At 38.4% G+C, this 21014-nt stretch overlaps 1 protein-coding gene across 24 annotated transcripts in view; it reads left to right on the top strand.

Moving 5' to 3' along the window:
- The first annotated feature begins 817 nt into the window (after positions 1–817).
- Positions 818–21014, top strand: part of LOC115770197 (RNA binding protein fox-1 homolog 1) — a 90369-nt gene continuing 70172 nt past the window's right edge. For 22 of the 24 annotated variants that reach the window (XM_030715385.1, XM_030715384.1, XM_030715383.1 and 19 more), the window contains exon 1: positions 818–882. In XM_030715385.1, coding sequence (XP_030571245.1) covers positions 826–882 — 57 coding nt within the window. In that variant the 5' untranslated portion in view covers positions 818–825. Of the gene's footprint in view, positions 883–12149; positions 12179–12222; positions 12273–14109; positions 14469–21014 lie in introns of those variants that run through there. The other 2 variants (XM_030715363.1, XM_030715364.1) reach the window with 2 other exon arrangements.

The following is a 21014-nucleotide window of genomic DNA, read 5'->3' as shown; positions in this document are numbered from 1 at the left end:
TTCACTCATCCAAAAAGAATTTGATTACAATCTCGAATTTGGGGCAATAGAAATGGCTTTTAACCATCTAAATGTGAATCTACTCTTATTAACTTTTCCAATTCAGAAAACTCGATGCGACATGTAGCATCCGTTGCTATAGCACCTGCCATTTGGCCACCCAGCCGCACCCACACAAACACACACACACACACACACACACACACACACACACACACACACACACACACACGCGTGGCATAAAATCCATAAAATCAACTGAAATTCACTTAAAATTGTGATTGCTTAGCTGAGATACAGCATATAGAAAGAACATGCAGACGTAGTATATATTAAGAGCAAAAGTTTTCTATCTGAAGATTTTCTTTAAGAAAAAATGAAACAAATTTATAATTAAAGACCAAATGAATTTTCATTTTGCTTATTTTGTCTCTGTTTCTTTCAGTTCAATAAACGCCAATGAGATATGAAAAACCCATTCAACAACTGTGAATAAGCCACAAATAAACAAGCTACTTGTAAATTCCAAGAAGGTCTTAAAAATTTCTCTGGATATCACGACCGTGCAACCTGCTTATTGTGGTCGTGGCACGTACTGTTACAACAAAAGAAACAACTAGAAAAAGTCGCTCTCTATATTCTGTGCGACGTAAAAGAAACGGCCAAGAAATCCTTCACATGTCAAATTACAAGCAGATTGTAAAGGTCTAAGTGTAAAAGTTAGTGTGTGTATGAGAGTGCCAAACTAAAAAAAAAAAAACAAAAACAATATTAAGTTACGATACTTGATTTTTTCGCAAATATTAACAATATTCAGTTATACAAATGTCTGCCGTTGAGCTAAATGGCAACGTGCCGGCGATGGAATTTCATCAGAGACAGGTGAGTAACTGATGTAATTAGCAGTAATTGGCTTTAGAAGCTTTACTTTAAATTATGGCTTATTATTTGCCTACATATTGCTGTAGCTAGAAAATTAAAGATACTTCATCTGTGTATACTATTCTAGAAGTTTAATGTCATTTTTGGGGACTCAAGCTTTTAAACCAAAGAGATTTGCTCAAAAACCAGAATCGATTTTTATCGATTGCTTGGAACGGGCTAGACTATTGATTATCGGAAACAAACTCGTACTGCAAAATTTCAAGTCTAGCTGTTATCGATACGGACAGAAGGACATACGGGGAGGCGGACCAACAGACTATGGACTTTTGGAAACATATTCTTTAATAAATTGAATTAAGAGCTTTACACCCTTGCCAACATTTCCAAATACTTATTTACGATCTGTTAATAATGTCAGCTGCGTCCAAATTGACGTAGTCCTTTCAAACGGAATTTCCTTAAATAATTTCGCATAAACTGAATATCTTTGCTGTGTTGTTTTATGTCTTCATCAAAGAAAAGTATTTAGATTTGTATGAATCATTTCCAGATTGAGTTTTGTAATGATTATTTTCCCAATTTTCAAGTAGCCCTTTGGTTAACGTGTTAGACAAATGGATGGAGAACCTTCACGAAACAACGTGGAGTTTTGGAAATGGCCTTAACTATTTTGTATATAGATCTCAGCCCTGTTCGGGAAATAAATTTGGCATTTGGATAAATTTTATAATATTAATACCCCCACAGTCAGTTTCTATTGGGTAAAAGAGTTACAAGATTGCAAAGTTAAGTTTTACAAAGAAATTCTTTAGCTATTCCAAGTATAACGTACCGATATAACATTGCATAAGCCTCCTCTACGTCAGCGTATTGTCCTCTTCTCTGACGCTTTCCTCCCGCTGAAATAGCTGCATTTCTCAGTTTTTGACAAAGAGAGTTAATTTTAATTTTTATTAATTGTAACTGCGCCTGCAATATTTAACTTTAGTTGTATATTTTGCGAAATATTGCACTGACCTATTTTTATTTTGTAATTTGATTTTCTTTCTTTCTTCTTTTTTTTTGGATAGCAATTATCGTTCTTATTGTGTTTACAGCTGTTTGATTCCATTTTTTAAAACGGACATGCGCACTTGAGAACAATTTAGAGCGAACGATCTAGCGAAAATAATTATCGATACCTATATCGATACCTCAAACAAACTTGATATCGTATTAACTAACAGAATTTTTGCGTTCTAGTTGGGAGTACCTTGTATTATGCTGTTGTTTTAAAAATGGAAGCTCCCTTAACCGGACAACTCCCATAACAGGACAGCTCCCAAAATGTTAAAATGATGACTACGCAACTTTTTCATTATTTTCCACAATTTCCACAATTTGACAAATTTTCCAAACATCTTCACATGCGTACAGATGCTCCAAACTCACAAATAAGAATTTTATTCAGTCTCTAGTTGGCTATTTTACCAATTTCGGCTTGATTTGTAAATTTGATAGAAAATGTACGGCAAATTGGGTTGTCCGCCTAATAGGCGTTAACTTATGAAGAGTATTCACTGTATTCTGCATTTGAAGTCTCTATCTTTAGTCGTCTCCATGATCGACGTATCCAAGCGGAAACGATTTATGTATATAATATATAACTCATACATATAATAATAAATAACATACACACACACAGACACACACACACTGACACCCGCCCACGCACTCATATGTACATACACCAAACGGTGTATCGAAATGCGTTTCAGCGCATAAGATTTATAAAAGCATAAGATTTATAAAATCAATTTCAACTTACAGGCATACATGCATACACACACACACACATACATTAACCAAACGGTGTAACCAAATGTCGGCAGTCGGCTGCAGTGCGAGCGAGACAGAACGTAGTCGGACTCTGCGCGACTCTGTTCAATTCGCACACACACATGCAAATGCTGCGCGCCAGGCTCGTGAAATAGTTCAGTCGCATGTTTGCCTTTGATCAATGCAGTTGTAATTTGAGTTTAACATTTTGATTTTGTTTTAATATATATATTTTATTAATTGAATTGAAATTGACATTATTTTGTGTTTAAAAAAGTAATTAAAACGTATTTAGTTGTGTTGTGCTTATAATTTATATCAAATGGAGAAGGACGGTTGGCCTCCGGCGTTTAAATGTCATGACTTTGTTCAGACAAAGGTCTTAATAACCGACTTGAAATTCTTGCATCGCCGTTGCATCATGAACGAGGAACTAAATGTGGAATGGACGCAATTAAATGAAGACATTTGGGTGCGTTTTATGTTTTTTGTTATTCTTATTTTACTGTTTCCATATTCAATCCTTATTCCGTTTGGTTCGTATTTTGTTTTAACTGTAGTTGTTCTACTTTTCCTTTTGCGGCGTCTGTTGCAACTTGCCTTTATTGCAGCAATGCCTGTTGCTTCGTTGGAGCTTTCAAGCTCCAGTGCTTTCAAGCGCCAACTTCTCTTATCCTTGTTTTCTCTAAGCCGTCAGATGGCGCTGGCTAGGACAACCAAAGCTTGCAATGTTCGTACAACAGATGGCGCTGTACATTAAAATCGCAGGCGACAACGTCTGAAATTCCCTTTCTATGTTAGTGAAAGCTTTCTCATCCTGCCACGCCCAATTGCTATGGAGAACCAGCTTTATGTTAGAACTATGTAATACAGAGGGCGCCACATCGAAATTTTTCATCTTGAAGTACTTCTCTCGAGCCCTAAAATAAATAATTATTTTTAATATTTCTTAAAATTAAAGGCATGCTAAGAAATTTTTAAAAACAAAAAAAGAGAATTAGTCAATTCTTAACTGCGACAGGCGTAAGATATAACTATATTTAAGCTTTGGCCTCATAATAGTTGGATTTTAATCGGGTTGCTAAGCTAAATCCAACCAACTGCATATCCAACCAACTGCAACAAAAACATGCTTAATGTATAAAAAAAATAACAAATTTAACTTACAAACTGTAGCTATATGTGTTCCAGTCAATAGCCTAGAATCTTTCAGAATGATTAGAGGAGTGTTTCAATTTTAATATAGAATATCTGCCTCGGGTTTTCAAACAACAACAATTCAAATAATATCAAATTTAATCATGTCAAGCAAAATGTTAGTCATAAACTAATTCCAGCTAATTTGGTTAACATGCAGTCGGAATGGACTCAGACAAGGTGACTGATGTTGACGTTGCCTTTTGCGGAATAGGCCAACTTTTATTGACTTCCGGCGCAGTACGCAGCTGACGGCTGCCATTCTCTTTCGCATTCGCAAAGTGCAAAGTGCAAAGTTCTGTAGGGGCATACATAAACGCCGGCAACCGTTGAGCGCTGCCTGTTACGCAATCACACAACGCAGGGCCGCGGAGATAACGTTGCCCGAGAGCAGGTTATGGCAGGGTAGAGTGGGGGTGTTGGTGGGGGTGGGGCCTAGGCGTTGCCAGCGGCAGCAGCCACGTCAGCGGTTACCCAAATACAAACATGCAGCTGAGTAGCATCAAAATCAACAGCATATTCAGCTTTAGCTCCAGGTCCAACAAAATTTAGCACATTTTCCTGCACCCACACACACACACCTACACACACACCCACACACACATATATATATACACACATAGAACATGTATCGCAACCAAAGTGAATTCCATGCAGCCACTAATGGTCAACTTTTTGAGCTAATGCCGCGCAAGGCTAGCCAAAAAAGAAAAGAACAAACGAGCTGAAATTGTATTAGTAGCCAACTAGCCAACACACTAGCTAAATAGCAACAACAACAAACACAACAACAACAAGAACTACAAGAACAGCATCAGCGACGGTAACAACATCGACGACGGCAACAACTATGCCAGTTCGGCTATTTCAACAACAATAAGAGTAAATATTTCAGTCCAACTATTCCGACTGCACAATACCCTGCTTAGTACAAAAAGAGCTCGAAAAATGTAGGCGTGTCAATTTAAATATACCGTACTTATAATGTCTTAGGAGAGATATGGATTTTTTCACGATTTAAGCGGCTGTCAGAGGGATAGATATTAATTGAATGTTAAAAGCAACTAATGATTGTTTCCAAGTGTACGTAAAAGAAGGCATGTCCGACCACATAGAGTATATATATATTCTTACTCAGCATCAATAGCCGAGTCGATTTACCCGTCGATCTGAGAACCTTTAGATAGCTAGAGGCATATGGACAGTTCCTCCTAGCTCCCTCGCAATAAGAGATTGTTTTTTATAATCGATAACGCGATCGTTATGATATTGAAACAGGTTATGATTTGCACAATCTTTTCATTGATAAAGTCATCTAGAAAATAAAAACGTCAGGTATAGTCTGTTTCTCCACTCAAAATACCGAACTATCGTATGGACCAATGTGTACTATTTTCACGAAAATATATATTAGGTTTGTATAGTCTAGCTTCTGCAACCAACCGATATTGAAAAAAGCTTACATACCCATTTCCCTCTTTTGGAATAGTGTATAAAATGAAAGAACTACAACAACCACAGAAGCGCCAGCCATAAACAACTAACTGGAAACACTTTCGACTGCAGGTTTTTGCAGTTTTCAGCCGCGGTCGAAAATTCAATTAACTCCCAACGTTTCACACTTTGTTGTTGCGTTTGTTGTTGCGTTTGTTGTTGTTGCTGCAGCCGTTGCCGCATGATGCCCACATGTGGGCGTGGCCAGTGCATTCGGTCGTCCCGAAAATGTTTTGTGGTCTTGTTGTAATTGTTTTTGGCATCGCCTTACGGTATGCAACATTTATTTTAATGAGCTTACCAAAGCAACTGAAAGTGGGGAAATTCCCGTACGGAGCCAATTAGTGTGTTCCAATAAGCACTTACTAACTTATTAAGTTGATATTACAAGTCAAACAATTAGGATAATTATATCTATGATTTTATGAGATATAATTGGGAAAAATTAATAAAATATTTATCTCTATTAATACCAGAGATAATTAGGGAAAGTAAAAAAAGTTATGTATTTCTATTAATATTTGAAATATTAAGAGAAAATAAAATCTAAAAAACACCCGCAATTGTTAAAGTATATATGAAAATAATATATATTTTATTTTTGTTGTTTTAAATATTTGGGATATTTGAATGCCTTCATTAGAAGTATATTGAAATATATTAATCGTAATACCTATATAGAAAATATTTTAATACTTGTCGATTAAATCATCACGCGTATTTAAAGTCCGGTTGCCCAATGCGCCTTTTGGCCAATTGCATAACAAGCAATGAGTAGCTCGCAGTTCGAACCTCGTTCTACCTCTGTTGCCATCTGGGTGGACCATTATATTGGCCAATGGCCAAAATGTCAATTCCAATACGTAAGACGTACGCGGCACACAACACATTCCCAGCTTCGAGCGTGTTTCTTTATCGTTTCGGGTATAAGAAAAGTCGGCCAACAAATCAAACTGGCGAATGCATTTGTTTTATATAATGCAACAACTGCGGAAATTATCATAGCAAAAACGAAAGCCAAGGCAGCAAACAAAAAAAGAACCATAAAAATAAAAGAGAAACATCTCTTATAAATTTCGCCTGTAGCAAAAGGCAATCAAGATCTTCACACCCAACACACACACACGCACACACATCACGCTGCAAGACACAGCCTCCATTTTGTTCAACTAGGGGCAGACATGCATGGCGGCATTTCCGGTTGCTTGGCACCATTAGTGCAGCTGCCACGCCCTCCTGCCGCACGCCTTACATTTTGGCTTTTTGTCGAGATAAGCAGTTTTCCTTATATTTTCCTTCGACTTGTTTTCTTTTTCCCCTCCGCCCCGCCTTTTGGCCTTGCTGCAACTTTACGCTAGAAGGAAAAACTTGTTTTTAAAAAGCGCATTTGACATGTGTTTGCTGCAGGCGCCCAAAAATGTACCGTAAAGTGGGAGGTAGCACCCTCCCTACTCCCCTCCCCTCTACTCTCCTCGCCGCCATGACCCCCTTCGCTGTAGTTGTGTTTTCGTATGGCCAAAAGTCTTTGGCAAGAACTTACCAAGTTTCTCGGCGTCCCTTTCTAAGCTTGTGTGTGCGTGCTACGAAGTATATTCATTATTTTGTTTTCATTTGCTCTGCACCGAAGTTTGCAATTGAATTTTATTGCATCTTTTTTGGATATTAGTCAAATACGTTTTCAGCCGAGCCATCGCCACATCGCCACAAGAAAAAAAACACACGGACACACTTTGAATGCATTTTTTATGATGCTGCCAAGAAGCCGCAGTTTGCGGGCTCTTAGCCCAACTTTGGCACAGAGTTTTCTTTCATTGACTTTGGCATCGGTAATTATGTGTTTGGCACTTGGCATGGGAATTATTGCGTATAAATAAGTCCTTGATTAACAAGTTTATTATAGTTGTAAGTATTTATTACATCTTGAGGTCTCGACACTCTTGTACATAATATATAAAGGCTGGCATTTATGGGGACTATATGAATATAAAATATACCAGCGGGCATTGCCCGGCCTTGCCCGTGGGTAGTTTTCTGTTGAACATTTCAGACATAACTTTTCACTATGTGCCCGCTTGTGAAGACTGTAATCTATTAGAAAATATGCTTAAGGTCAATCGAATAATAAATTGATAGTTTGCCTTTGTCTACGTTAGCCTTATGGTGACAATCGTCAAGTCCAAAAATACATTGTGGTTGACAATTTGCTTATCAAAGAAGGTTTTTAGTTTCTTGTAATCGTTGAAAGCAAATTTGAAGTTTTTCGGACAAAATTTACAATTGCCCACAAAAAAACTTAAAAATTCAAAATGTGTGACACATGATTCTCCATAAAGATCCTTGAAAATTTAATTTGAGCACCAAAACATCACCCACCAAATCCTTGCAAAAGCTAGTGTAATTTTTTTTTTTCTTTACGGCTGTTCTAATTGTTAAAGATTTTAATTACATAAGCAAATATTAAATCATCCAGGTCTTCATTTATTTATCATGACTTCTTTAATCAATGCTTTAAATGCCGTGCAGGGGTGTCAACTAATTGTGATTGAAGTGAAAAAAACGTACTCCTTTTTGTAACTCATTTCATTTAGTATACGAAACGTAATGATAGACTCGTAACAGAATGAAGTGAAATGAAATGAGTAAAAAGCGGTTCGAGTCAAAAGAGTTTTAAGGCTGTGGGTTGATGTGGGGTCATGTGGGATGTGCGGGCCTGATAAACCGACAAATGCTTTTAACTTTTGCAAATGCTGCACACTTTTCGGCGTCCTTCCGTTGAGTCCGCCATACATTCTCATATATAGTCAGCTATATATTCACACACACATGCACATAAATATATTCATATATGAGGCTGTTGCTCTTTACTAATGCGACGACGAGTGCGCCGCATCTCCCTGAAGGCCTCAAACCGGGCCCCTGTGCCGGGCTCTGGGGCTGTTTGTCTGTCTAAGCAAATTATAATTGAGTGTGCAGGACGAGCGCATTGAACTGACGCGTCCTGCAATCAGCCACGCCCAAAAGCAACCGTTATGCCCGGTTGACATTTGCTTAAAATTAGGAACTTTTATAGATTACTATTAGATAATGGACTAACCGGATCGGACTACTTTATCATATAGCTGCCATAGGAACTACTTATCACAAATTAAGCCTTAACTAAGCACAATATGCAGTTTGAAAGAGCTTTCAATCAATTTTACTTGAAGATTTAATGTGATTCGAGTAGAGCTTCATGGGTACAACTTGAGAATTTTAAAAATTAAACACATTTTATACCCAATGAAGCTTTAATGTGCTTTTGCTCATATTTTATGAGGATAGAGTAAGAAAGCTTAGAACTTTATGATTTAGCTTTTAATTTATTGGTAAGGATAGATAAAGAAACTACAAAATTGCTGATGAAAGCTTTAAATTGAAGCTTAATTTCTTGCTGAGTTTTTTAATAGAATTAATACCATGTTTATTGTCGTTGCGGTATTTGGAACTGTAACACTTTAAGAGAGTTAAAGAGTCTTCTCTGTTGTTGCCGCAATGTTTACCTGTCCACTTGTATAGCTGTTGTTGCTGTTGAAAGCTGCTCTTTGTGGCAAGCTCGAAGTAAATGCGCTGCCACTTGAGACGACCGCCTGCCCAACGAAGTCGACGCCGTCGACGCCGTCGACTTCTGCCCGGGCCATAAATTTTGTGCCACGTTTTGCCATTTTAATGAATGGATTTTTTAATGCAATGTTTTTGGCTCGTTATGGTTGCTCCAAGTGCTGCTGGCTCCGGGCTCCTGCCTGCAGGCTCCTTGCCATTCAGCGTGCTTTAATTTATTGACTAATTTAGGCTCCCTCCGTACCCCTCGTCCGTCAGCCAACGCTGCCAGCCTAATAGATACTTTTAGGCGCTCTTAATGGCAACTTTTGCTTTTATGCATGCATATATAACTTTTTTTTTCTTTTTTTTCCATTTAATTAGGAGCAACCTATCGGCAGCCTATTTTGAAATTTAATTAATGTAAATTTTATGCCCAACACACGCAGCTTCTCTTGGATAGGTGGGAGGTAATAGCGGTAACACCTGAGCTACAGTCCAGTCAAATACATACATATATGTGTATGTTTTCATGCGATTAGTTTACTCATGTGGCAGGCAGCAATAACAACAGCAACAACAACAAAAACAACAACAACGACAACAGCAATAATAATTTAGCTACAACTGAATGAACACATGTTTGCCTTGCGTTTTACGAGCGCATGCCGAAAAGTATGCAATGCTTTTGCTGTGCGTGTAGATCTTATCTGCGTTACGCGCCATTGCCAAGCTGTTGCCACACACACACACACACGCACACACACACACACACTCACATTAATGCACACGAACACCTACGTTTACAGCCCCCCTGTGCGTGTATCCATTTTGTGTATTCGTTTCCTTTGGCCACCTTTTGTCATCGTTTGCCTCGCGTCGCTTCGCGTCGTTCCGGCTGTGCGATAACAAGCATCATAAATCCTTTTTGCTTTCAAATGGCACAGCACGCCCCCTGTGCAGGGCGCCTGCCTAACCCAGCCCTGTCGCCCGCTGCCGACCACTAAACCGAATCTTGTGCTGCTTTCCTTTGTAGCCATTTTGTAGGCGTCATCAGCAGGCAGCGTCTGTTTCGGTTTCTGTTTGTGTTTCGCCTTGGCCATCGTTTGTTATTGTTTGCGGTTTGTTGGCCACTCGCAACGACCCAGCCCCGCCTCTGGCCAGCCCGGCCACCCATTCATATATCAACTCTCTGTCTCCCAATGTTTTCCCACTTTGGGGCGGCAGCAACAACTCTGTGTTAGTTTTCTCAGGTCTCTGCGGTTCGCTGCGCTGTCTTAAGTCCTGAAAACAAAAAAAAAAACAGATTGAATTTAACGCAAAAAATAGTTCAGTTGCAAAAGGCCATCTTAAAAAACAAAGCGAAATTATGGTGGATTATGTGTGAGCCCTGAGGCTTTCTATAGTTTAAGCTTCAAGATGAAGTAAAGAAATTGTTCTGGACGATTCTGTGTGAGTTCCTAGGCTTTTTACCGTTTACAGTGCAAAAAATGCACAGGTTATGCAACTGTTAAATGAAAATAGTTTACTTTCGAAAGACCATGTAAAAATCAAAGAGAAAATACGATGAATTATGTGTGCGTGCTTTAGGCACTCTTTCTATAGCTTAAGATTCAAGAAAATGTTACCAAATTGCTCAGTTTATGTTATGCGACTGTTAAGCTGTTAACTGTTAACAGCTAGCATTGCAGTTAAGCCAAAAATACTAGATATTGCTGAAAGGACATTCTTACAAGCTCTTTGCTTTCTCTAGAGCTCTTGGGCTCTTTTCATATGGTTTTTATACAGTATGCCTTTTGCATTTGTGATTTCTATATGGGTTATATACCCTGCATTTATCAGCTGCTGCAGGCGAAGCCGCTTAACAGCAGAGCCCTGTTGGGGCGACAATTTGCCGGCCAACCGGGATTAAAAAGTTGCCAGCTTGACGGCATTTGCATATTTGCAAGCAGCTCGAGAACCAAAACAACAAAAGCACACGACATAACGCAGCGTGGGGGGCAGAGGGTGTCGCTTCGCGCCGATAGAGCTACGAGTATCTGACGGTGCCAGCTCGAGGATACGGCCGGATGCAGTCACTTGAACGCACAGTGGAGAAATTGCCACCAGCGGCAGCTCAGTCGAATGGGGCGCTGTTAACTCGTGAGGCTATTTGCATTTTAAATCTGGCTCCTGCTCTGACGCCCGCCAGCTCGGGCGGCTGTTTAATAAGCCTCGCACGCCTTGCCATGGCAGCTGTAGTCCTGGCAAAGCGAGGACCATCCCGCCTGCCTGGTGTCCACACACGGCTAATGCAATCTTGACAACGCGTCAGTCATGTTGTTGGGCAGCCGAAAATGAGGCATGTCGCTTTTGATTTGGTTTTATTGCAGTCATGGCGCATTTCTGATTTGTTGGACACGCATGTGGCAAGTGGAGGAGGCAACACAGGACTCTGTTTGTTGAACCACATGACAACATGATCGGGCGCGGAGAGTTCACTCTTTGATGTCATTAACATTCTGTGCGAAATTGTCTGTGCATGGCAAGTATCCTCTGGCCAGAAAGAAAATAAAACTAGAAGCTAGACGGCAAAAAGAACATCTCTTTAAATGGTTTCGCATGCGTTGTGCATCAGCTATATTTTTTTTATTGGATTTTATTTAATTTTATTCACTCACTTTAAAATTACATAATTTATTTAATTGTTTTTGCTTGATTTTAATTTCGAGTGTTATAATATTTTGCCGCGCTAAGCAAGCTATCGATAAGTGCAATTGAATAACAGCGCTGTTAAAGCTGGCCTGTTAACTCAACAGCACTGTTACTGTTTGGAGTATCTGCAATAAGAGCGCTCCTGCCTTCATATGAAACTAGGTAAGGCAACCCTTTTTTTTACCGACTATTATATAACTATAATATTTTTGAAAAAATTGTCGGTCAACTCATCACATTTACGGATTGCATAAACACACAATCAACAATTTATTGGCTAAACTCAAATTAGGCGCCAAATGTATAACAGTGTTGCAAAACATATAAAGGTTTGTTTTCTCTCTCTCACTCTCTCTGAGCCGTGAGTCGCCTTCATTCTCTCAATTTGCGCAACGCACAAAACCTTCTGCCGCGCTCAGCTATGCTCGCATCCTCAGTAGTTGCGCTCTTCTTTTTCATCACTCATTCGCATTTCATTTCTCGTTGCGAGCGGACGTCTTCGATAGTTGCTGCGGTAAATTTAAGCATTGCGCGCGTATTTCCCTACGAATTGTAGTTGTCTATTCTCGCTCTTCTCAACAAGTCGTGGGAGCTGAAGACGCTTTAAAGTGAAAAAAAAAATTGCACGCCTTTAGGTTTAAGTTTTTGTGTCTCTGCCAATCGCAATCGAATAATTACAAAACATGTAATTCATGTGTGCCAAGCAACAAAACCAAATCCAAATACGTTTTTAGATGAAAATACAATGAAAATAAGAAGAAAAACAACGTCAAGTGCTTTCAAATTTGAAATAAAAGTGCAGTGCAACAACGAGCTATGTTCAAGCATACATATATACAAATCGGAATCGGCAACGTACAACGTACAGATACAAAATGAAATGAAAAGTTAAAAATAAATATATATGCCATCTCTCTCGGCAGCGGCAGCAGCAGCAGCGGCAGCGGCAACGTCACATAGTCAGACAGGCGCGAGGGACGTGATTTCTCTTGTGCCTGTCTGTTCTACCTTCCCTCTTCGGCCGTACGCCCGCTGGCAGCATCATTGCTCATACAAAAAAAAACTATATATGTATATATATATATATATATATATATGTGTATATATAAAAATTCATTCAATGTGCCACATGTTTTTGTCCGTCTTTCCTCTGCTCCCTTCGCAATTTATTTTGCGCACATTTTTCGCTCGCTGCTTTTTGCGCTTCGTTTACGTTTCATGGCTGCTGCGCCTCCTTGTTTATCCTTTGATCCTTTTCGCACTGCCATTCGCTCCAATATTCGCATGACTCTTTTTCTGATTCGATTTTTCACATCTCTCTCTCGCTCTTTCTGTTGGCGGCGGCATCAGCATCCACAAACACGCACACACCGTCACACCAACACCAACACCAATACGAACACACGCTCAGCTGCTTGTCGGTGCTGCGCTTTGTCTTTCCCATTCAATCAACGAAAATAAAATGTGTGTGCCAGATGATGATGTCGCCTCGTAAGAGAGAATAATGTGTTGCCGTCGCATTACCAAAAATTGCATCGGGCTGCAAATCAACAAAGCAAAAACAACAACAACAACAATAACAATGCGCCACAAAAATGTAAAATGTTTTTGCGCCCGTTTTCCGATGGCCACAGACAAAGCGTTGCCTTTGTGGGACGCCTTCTGCTCGGATATGCCGCAAAGGGAAAAAATATATAAAAAAAATACGTGAAGACTTATCGCTAAATAAACCAGCCAATAACAAGAACGTTCACAGTGACATCGCAATTCGCAATAGATATATTTTTTTATATTTATTTTATAAACACATCATTTCATTCAACTGGAAACTTAGGCTGCGTCTGCCCCTGCCCCTGTTCCCGCCCCTCGATAAAAGCGCGTGGTTGTCTCTCATGCCTTTTGCCTGGTCTCTTTTGTCTCGCGTTTGCGCTGTGTTTTCATTCCGTCTTTTTGCGCATTTTCTGTTTTCGTTTCGTTTCGCTTGCCACAGCCACAGCCACAGCCGCCGTCCAACATCCTTTGCCCAGTTGGACGAGAGAGCAACCCCTAAACAACAATTAGTTTTACAATATTATTCCGTAAAAACGTTCAAAAACATCGGAATATAAATACTTACATACATTAAGTAAACTGCGCAGAAGGCATTCCAAAATTGTGAAAGTCGTAAAATTCGGCAAAAAAAAAAAAAAAAAAAAAAAAAGAATCGTCTGTGAAAATCGTCTTAAAATATAAACGACTTAATATATTTATGTTCTCGGGCAGTGCATATACATACATGATCTGAAACTCGTCCAGATGTGATATTTTTTTTGTTTGGGAAATTCGAACATCTTCTTTTCAGTTTTTAAAGATCTTCATAATTGTTCGAATATATATTTTTTTATTTTGCCTTATTTCTGGGATTCTCGTTTAATCCTCAAAAACATTTCGAATATGTATTTTCAGTTCAATTCAATCAAATCGTGAACTGCGACTAACTCCCAAGTGAAATTCACTCAAATTGTAAATTGTGCCAAAAAGTATATTGTAAAAGCAAATACTCAATATATAAAATTAATGAATAAAACAACTAAATCAAATACAACAAATGCGACGTCAAATCAAATTCGGTATTAATTAAAGTGCAACAAGAAGTGTGACTACCCCTATTTACAGAGTGTAGACTATTCCCAGTAGGAATCCAGCACGTTATTTGTTGGTCTCAGCTGTGCATATAATTTGCGACGCAACTGTAAACACAAAAAGCCGTCAAACTGTGGGGCTCCGGGGCATTTTTTCTTCCTCCGCAAGGAATGTATTATCCGGTAAGCAAACAAACTAAACCCAAACCAAGACACATTATCTCGTATAAGAGTGGACATTATGGTGACAGGCACTGTACACAGGTCAAGCAACAACGGCCGCATACACATTACAGTGCACACTATAAATATTGTGACAAACGCAACAAACGACAGCTCAAAGCCGTTGTATGTTTGTTTTTTCTAGCTGCCGTTTTTTGTTTGTCCCCCTCTCTCTCTCTCTCTCTCTCTCTCTCTCTCTCTCGCTCGCTCTCACTTGTGCACTTTTTAATCGTAGCTTAATAGCAGCTTTTACTGCTTCAACAAACTACCGTTGTTTTCACTCTCAATTGCAGGCAAAGGCAAATTCTTAAGCGTGTATTTGTGTTGTCGCTTATTAGTCAAGCCGCGCTATCTCACTCTCTCTCTCTCTCTTAGTCTCTCCCTCTTCCTCTCTCGCTTGGTCGCTTTGGATTTGTTTACCTATTTACATAGACAACAACAAATATGTATGTTAAGCATTGTATTCACACGTGTGCCGAAAACGTTTCGTTTCCCCCCGCTGCCTTTGTTGATTTTGCTTCTACTTCAAAACATTTCTTCTTCTTTTTGTCAGTGCGCGTAAACGGTTCAGTTTCAAAAGCGCCTAACCCAAAGCACGTTCGCTCTCTCTCTCTCATGGGGATCTGTATCTGTATCTGTATCTAAAGCGAACGGGCGGTCTCTGGTAATTTGATAGCTCAAAATGCGGGTCGACTTGCGGCTTTAATTTGTTGATACTTCATCGGTTTGGCTGTGCCGTAAGCGAATTTGTATTTATTTATTTTTTGTGATATTTTGTGCATTCCCCATATCATTTGATACATTCATGTGTCAACTTTTGGCGCCCGTTTCTCGCTTTCAACATTTTCCCACGTAATATATGCGCTCGAAGAATATTCAAAAAATAATATCTTATGCAAATTGTGATACGACAATTTGTCATATTATTAATTTATTTGGATTTGCTTCTTTTTTTTCTCTTTTTGCAGGTACGTTTCTCATTTAAATGCAAATGTATGGGTTTTATAGAAATGTTGCATGATTGATAAGGAAGTTGACTACACAGCCATGATTTGAATGTTGATAAATGAAACTGGAATTGTATCTATGCCTTGTGTGTATGTGTATGTGTATGAGTGTGAGTGTGTATCTAGAGATTAACATCTAACGACATGAGTTTGTCTAGTTTTATATGATGTCACGAATTGAACGAAGTTCGTTTTGATTTCACGCGAATTTGTTCGAAGTGCGTCTAGTTTTTGGTGGCCTACTTAATCAGATATTCGGCGAAAAAAATGGGAAACTGGTAAATTTTATTGTCAGTTAGAGTTAGATATCTATAGAGACTATCTATCAGGATAGGATAAAACAGGGCCGTAAAATTGGAACCCATGCCAGATGTTTTAATCAAAGTGATATAATGGCTTATAATAGATACATTACACTACTTCAAAGTTAGTTAAAGAGCTTAAAACCGATCTAAAACTGATCAAGCAATGGGATGTTATCCACAGGAAAACACAAATATAAAAACTTCATCCACTTCATAAATGAATTTCTTACTGGTGCAATGATGTATTTCTATTCTTATTGTAGTCAACGAGATCGCTCGAGAAACTCTATACCAACTCTCATTCCTGCTCCTGTTATCATTCCCTCCAGTTACATATCATAGGCAATAGGCTCCCATCTATCTCTCAATCTGGCAGAGATGCCAGCCCTACATGTATTTACTTTGAAAAATTGTCTTCCATCATGTTCACAACCCCAACGTATAGTATGAGTACATAAAACCTGTTTCTGTTTGATCTCATCCTTAACTAAGTAACTCCATTTAAAACTTTCCTTCTCAATAATTTAGAAGCACTCGCAACTACATTCTACTTTGTGTAAACATGTTTCTAGTTTAAAGTTTAAACGAATGCTAATTGCATTTGATATTCCGCACTATGATTTATTAGTAATTTCTAATCACATTAGCCAGATCTGTCGTTCGACGTATTACAAATGTCATTCTAATTAATTGCGATTAAAAGTTGTTGACGTCAGAGCAACAACTAAATTTTCACATATCGCGCATGTAACATTAATCTGGCATTATGTGACTAAAATTGCAACTTTGTGCAAAAGGAGGGGAAAGCAACGCATTAGAAAGAAGAAGATTAAATACTCTTTATACAAAAACTTATTTGTCAACCGATGCTACCAATAGAATTATATGATAGTCTGCCGATTTGGATAAAATTCTGACAAACGGTTTATATATATTTATATGTATAAGCCCGAAATATCTCCTGTATTACATATATCGTGACAATATTATAAAACTTCCTGATCAAGCCAAAATTAATGATATAAGCATTCTCAATTAAGTAAATGCCAAACAAGTAACCTTTCTTGTAAGAAGCTTATTTTCAATGGATTATTCTGTGACTGCTCTAGAATATAGCTTTCCGATTCTTTACAAGTTGTCTCTTATGTGTTACATATTTCGTGACAGTATTTTAATACCCTTACTGCATAAAAACTGAGTTGTTCAAACGAACGAAATCTTCCGGTTTGCCGTTTGTCGGAGCCACAATTGAAAAATTGCACATAAATTGCATAAACTGCGCTGCCGTAAATTGTTGTTACGCAGCCAGCACGGGGGAACGGGGCACGGGGCACCATGCAGTGGGTGGGGGATGGGTGGCACTAGCAGCTACTAGTTGGTTCCATTGTGCGTGCGCACTTAACCGCAAAGTTGGTGAGTTTTTTATTTTGTTTATGATCAACGGATCTCGATAACAAGCGACCTTAACTAACGTAGGTTTATGACTAAACATTATGCTATTTGTTTATTGCCGATGACGCAATTGGCACAAATATCTAAATTAACAAAAAAAAAAGAAGCCATTAGATGCTTACATTAAGTTACTTTCACTTGGCCAACTGGATAATGTTACATTTCAATCAAGTTGGAAGACAGCTGCTGCTTTTAGGCTTTTACTTTTTCCGACATTTTATCCAATTGGCCATCAGTCTAGTTAATGTTAAAAAGAGAGAGAGAGGGAGAGAGAGAGTGAGAGTGGGTCAGGGGAGATTTTTGGAAAATTCTGTCATATCATAAACATATTTCAATATTTTCAATTTGCTTGATTGATGGCTTTAATTTATGGTCATTTTTAAGTAGCACTCGAGCAGCAGGAGGGGGTGACAGAGAGATATGCCAGTACATAGCCCACATATTTTCCAGTTTTGTGTATATTTTTTTGTAAATTGCTGACAGCGGGTCTGTTTTCTACGCGAGCGCAAATGATATGACAATTTATTTCAATTAAAGTTGATTTAAAATTTTGTTGCTCCCGCCCCGTAAGTTGCACGTTGATTGCTGGAAATGGAGGCACAAGATGAGACACAATAAGCATAAAGAGCATGTTGAGCGAAAGAAACTCGTGGCTTACTCGAACTGCGCATCTGTGTGCAGCTTTATTAATGGGGGCAGCTTAATAGGTAACCGGATGAATTTATAATTAGACACTAGCTTAGAGCTCTAGACAAAAGAAAGGCTTAATTTTTCAAATGAAAATGTTGATTACAAAAACCTATATTAGTTTTAACAAATGTTATATATATGAAGGACTCGTATTATCGCTGAGAGCCTGTAGCGGCCGTAAAAATGTTAGAAGTATATTATTTAACAGAGGAGTAACAGTGGATAATAGTAGGGTTTGAACTTCTGAAGCGAAGGGATGCGCGTTTGATCTCGTTGACAACAATAAGAACAGAAATATATCAATGCACCAATGAGTAATAAACCTATTAAGTGAATAAAAGCCATTGTTCCCTGATATTAAACTATAAAAAGATAGATGGACGGAAAATCTATCCCTACATATATGTTACTGTTATGTTACATATTACTGTTATGTTACAAGTTACATAAATGTTCTTATATGTTCAGTATATTATATTAGCATAATAATATAATTCAATTTTTCTCTTTGTAAATATATCTTTTTAAATTCAAATGTTCTCTAAAAAAAAATATGTTCGAATTTCTTGCTAAAAATAATTTTAAGCAGAATTATTGCCCTTTTAATCCCATGTAGGAGGTAATTTAAGAAGAAGACTTCTCCGACCCCAAACAGAACACCATATCATATAGCTGCCATATAGGAACGATCGGCAGGTTCTTGTATGGCAAGATATTTTCTGTTTTCCAAGATATTTTCATCAAGCTCTGCATTTACGAGCTTCACTTTTCTCATATATCTGAAAACTTCGAAGTGCCGAAATTATGCTTACTTGTTATAATGTTGTTAATTGTAAATTGAATGCGATTTTTTCTTAAAATAATATTTCCCAAAGAAAACATATTAAAATTATGCTGGTAACACGATTTAGTTAGAAAAAGACATTAGCTTGATTCATATACAATTTTCTCAAATGCAGTTTCAGCTTTTAAGATGAAAGAGTTATAAATAACAAATGAATAAAATATTTCAAATTACATATAACCTTAAGCGTTCTCTATAGCAGATCTAAAATGTGTACTAAAGTATTTTCCATCTTAGTTTAAAGTAATATAGCTAATATAGTATATATACTATTTACAAGCACTATATACTACTGTACTCTATGTATTCGCACTTACATAAATATAAAATGGCGTCTCACTGTCGCACGCGTATATGTGTACATATGTATGTGTGCGTGTGCTCACTGACGATAGATCTGCCTGATAATGGGGCGCACTTTCGCATTTCAAAGCGCGCGAGGCGACACTTTTGTCGAGCTGCTGATAAGAATCGCTTGATTTTATTTTAATTAGATCGGACTCCCCGTTTACCCTGATGCCTGAAGCCTTTCAGTCATTGCCTGCATCAGAGTGATAAAATTCAATTTAATTTTAAATTAAATTCACATTAATATGCCAAAAGACTTTTGGCCAAAACAGGCAATTAAATTTTGCTGTTGCTTTATATGCAATACGGAATGTGATACGATTCGTAAGCTTGGAATTGCAGCCCAATTCAAATCAAATGTGCAAACAAATAAATTAATTTTTGGGAATTCGCTAAAGAGAAATAATACGAGTTTTCGCACATCGCTGACAAGTGCACAAGCTGCTGGGAGGAACGGGCGGGGGGGCAAGCGCTAAACAAATCGCAACCTACGGCAATGTGAACGACCCCCCGCAACAGCAGCAAGCAAGCAACAATAACAACAACAACAAAAACAGCATTTGGAGCAACGTTTAAGCAAAATCTTCATGCAAATTATTCGGTTCAACTCAACGCTGAGACGCAGACTGCGGCAGCGGCAGCGCAGCTAATCGCTAGTGTCACTCACACGGCGAGTCGTCGCTGCTGCTGGCAATTAACATAGCGTCGCACGCCTGCGCAATGACTCAGCAGCAGCAGCGACGCGGGCGCAGACGCAGCCGAACTGTAACAGGTTTTTTTTTTGTTTTGCACTTAATGCTGTTGCTGCTGTTTTTTTTATTGTTGTTGCATGGCAGCAGCAACGCAGCAACATGAAACGGTAATTGCAGTAGCATTCGCTTTGAGTTCCATTCCATTTCGTTTCATTGCTCGTTTCGCTCTCGATTTCACGCCCACGTGCCTTCCACAATATTCTCACACATTCCGTCCCTCGCCATCATTACATTTTATTGCCGGTCCGTTAGTGTCGCCTCAGTTTGTTTTTTAACACATTTTTTTTGTTTTTTTAATTTATGCGGCCGGCTTATTTGTATACCCTTTGCAACGGCAGGGTATTTAAACTTTGTCGTGAAGTATGTAACGCATTGAAGACAACATCTCTGACTCTATATGTGTATATGTGCATTTATGGTAGCCGGACCACGTTTTAACTGAATGCAGTTATTAATATCTTTGCATTCGCTAGGGTATTTAATATTCGGCTTTTCGAACATAACGTTTCATTCTTGTTTTAAGTTTATTTGCATTTCTGTTTAGTTGCCGGTGCACAGTTTGTTGTTGCTGGCCACTAAATTTACATTTTATTGGCATGTCATAAATGTCTCCCTCTCTGTGTGTGTGCGTGTATGTTCTATGTTGTATATATTTATTTATTTTATATTTACTCGTATTTTCCTGTTGTCATTTTTGTTGTTCTGCTTATAAAAATATTTTTGTATTGAGTAACGCGCAATTTTCAGAAAATCGGAAAATAAATTCTGCTTGCTTATATTGACATGCTTCCGTAGGCGACATTATTTAATGAATAGATAATATGGTTTTTTTTTTGGTGTATTTATACTTGTAGATATATGTATTGTATATGTGCTGTAGTATACGTACCTGAAAATGAAAGGTGCCAAAGTGAGTGAAGCTAAGTGAATGGAACGATTTTCAAATAAGATACTGAAGGCGTGGCATTACATTTATCCTATACACATAGAGAGACCACTCCCCTCTCTGTCCCCCTCTTATTTCTAACAAATTGATTGAGCACCCGCACTCCCCATTCTCTTTTCACCGTCTGAGTCATGCTGTCTAACCGGAAGTGTAATTTCAAACA

This window comes from Drosophila novamexicana, unplaced genomic scaffold, assembly GCF_003285875.2.
Source record: "Drosophila novamexicana strain 15010-1031.04,08,12 unplaced genomic scaffold, DnovRS2.1 tig00004555-arrow-pilon, whole genome shotgun sequence".
In the NCBI taxonomy this organism is placed as follows: Eukaryota; Metazoa; Arthropoda; class Insecta; order Diptera; family Drosophilidae; genus Drosophila; species Drosophila novamexicana.
Note: the sequence above shows the minus strand (reverse complement) of the source record. Positions and strands in the feature narration are given on the sequence as shown.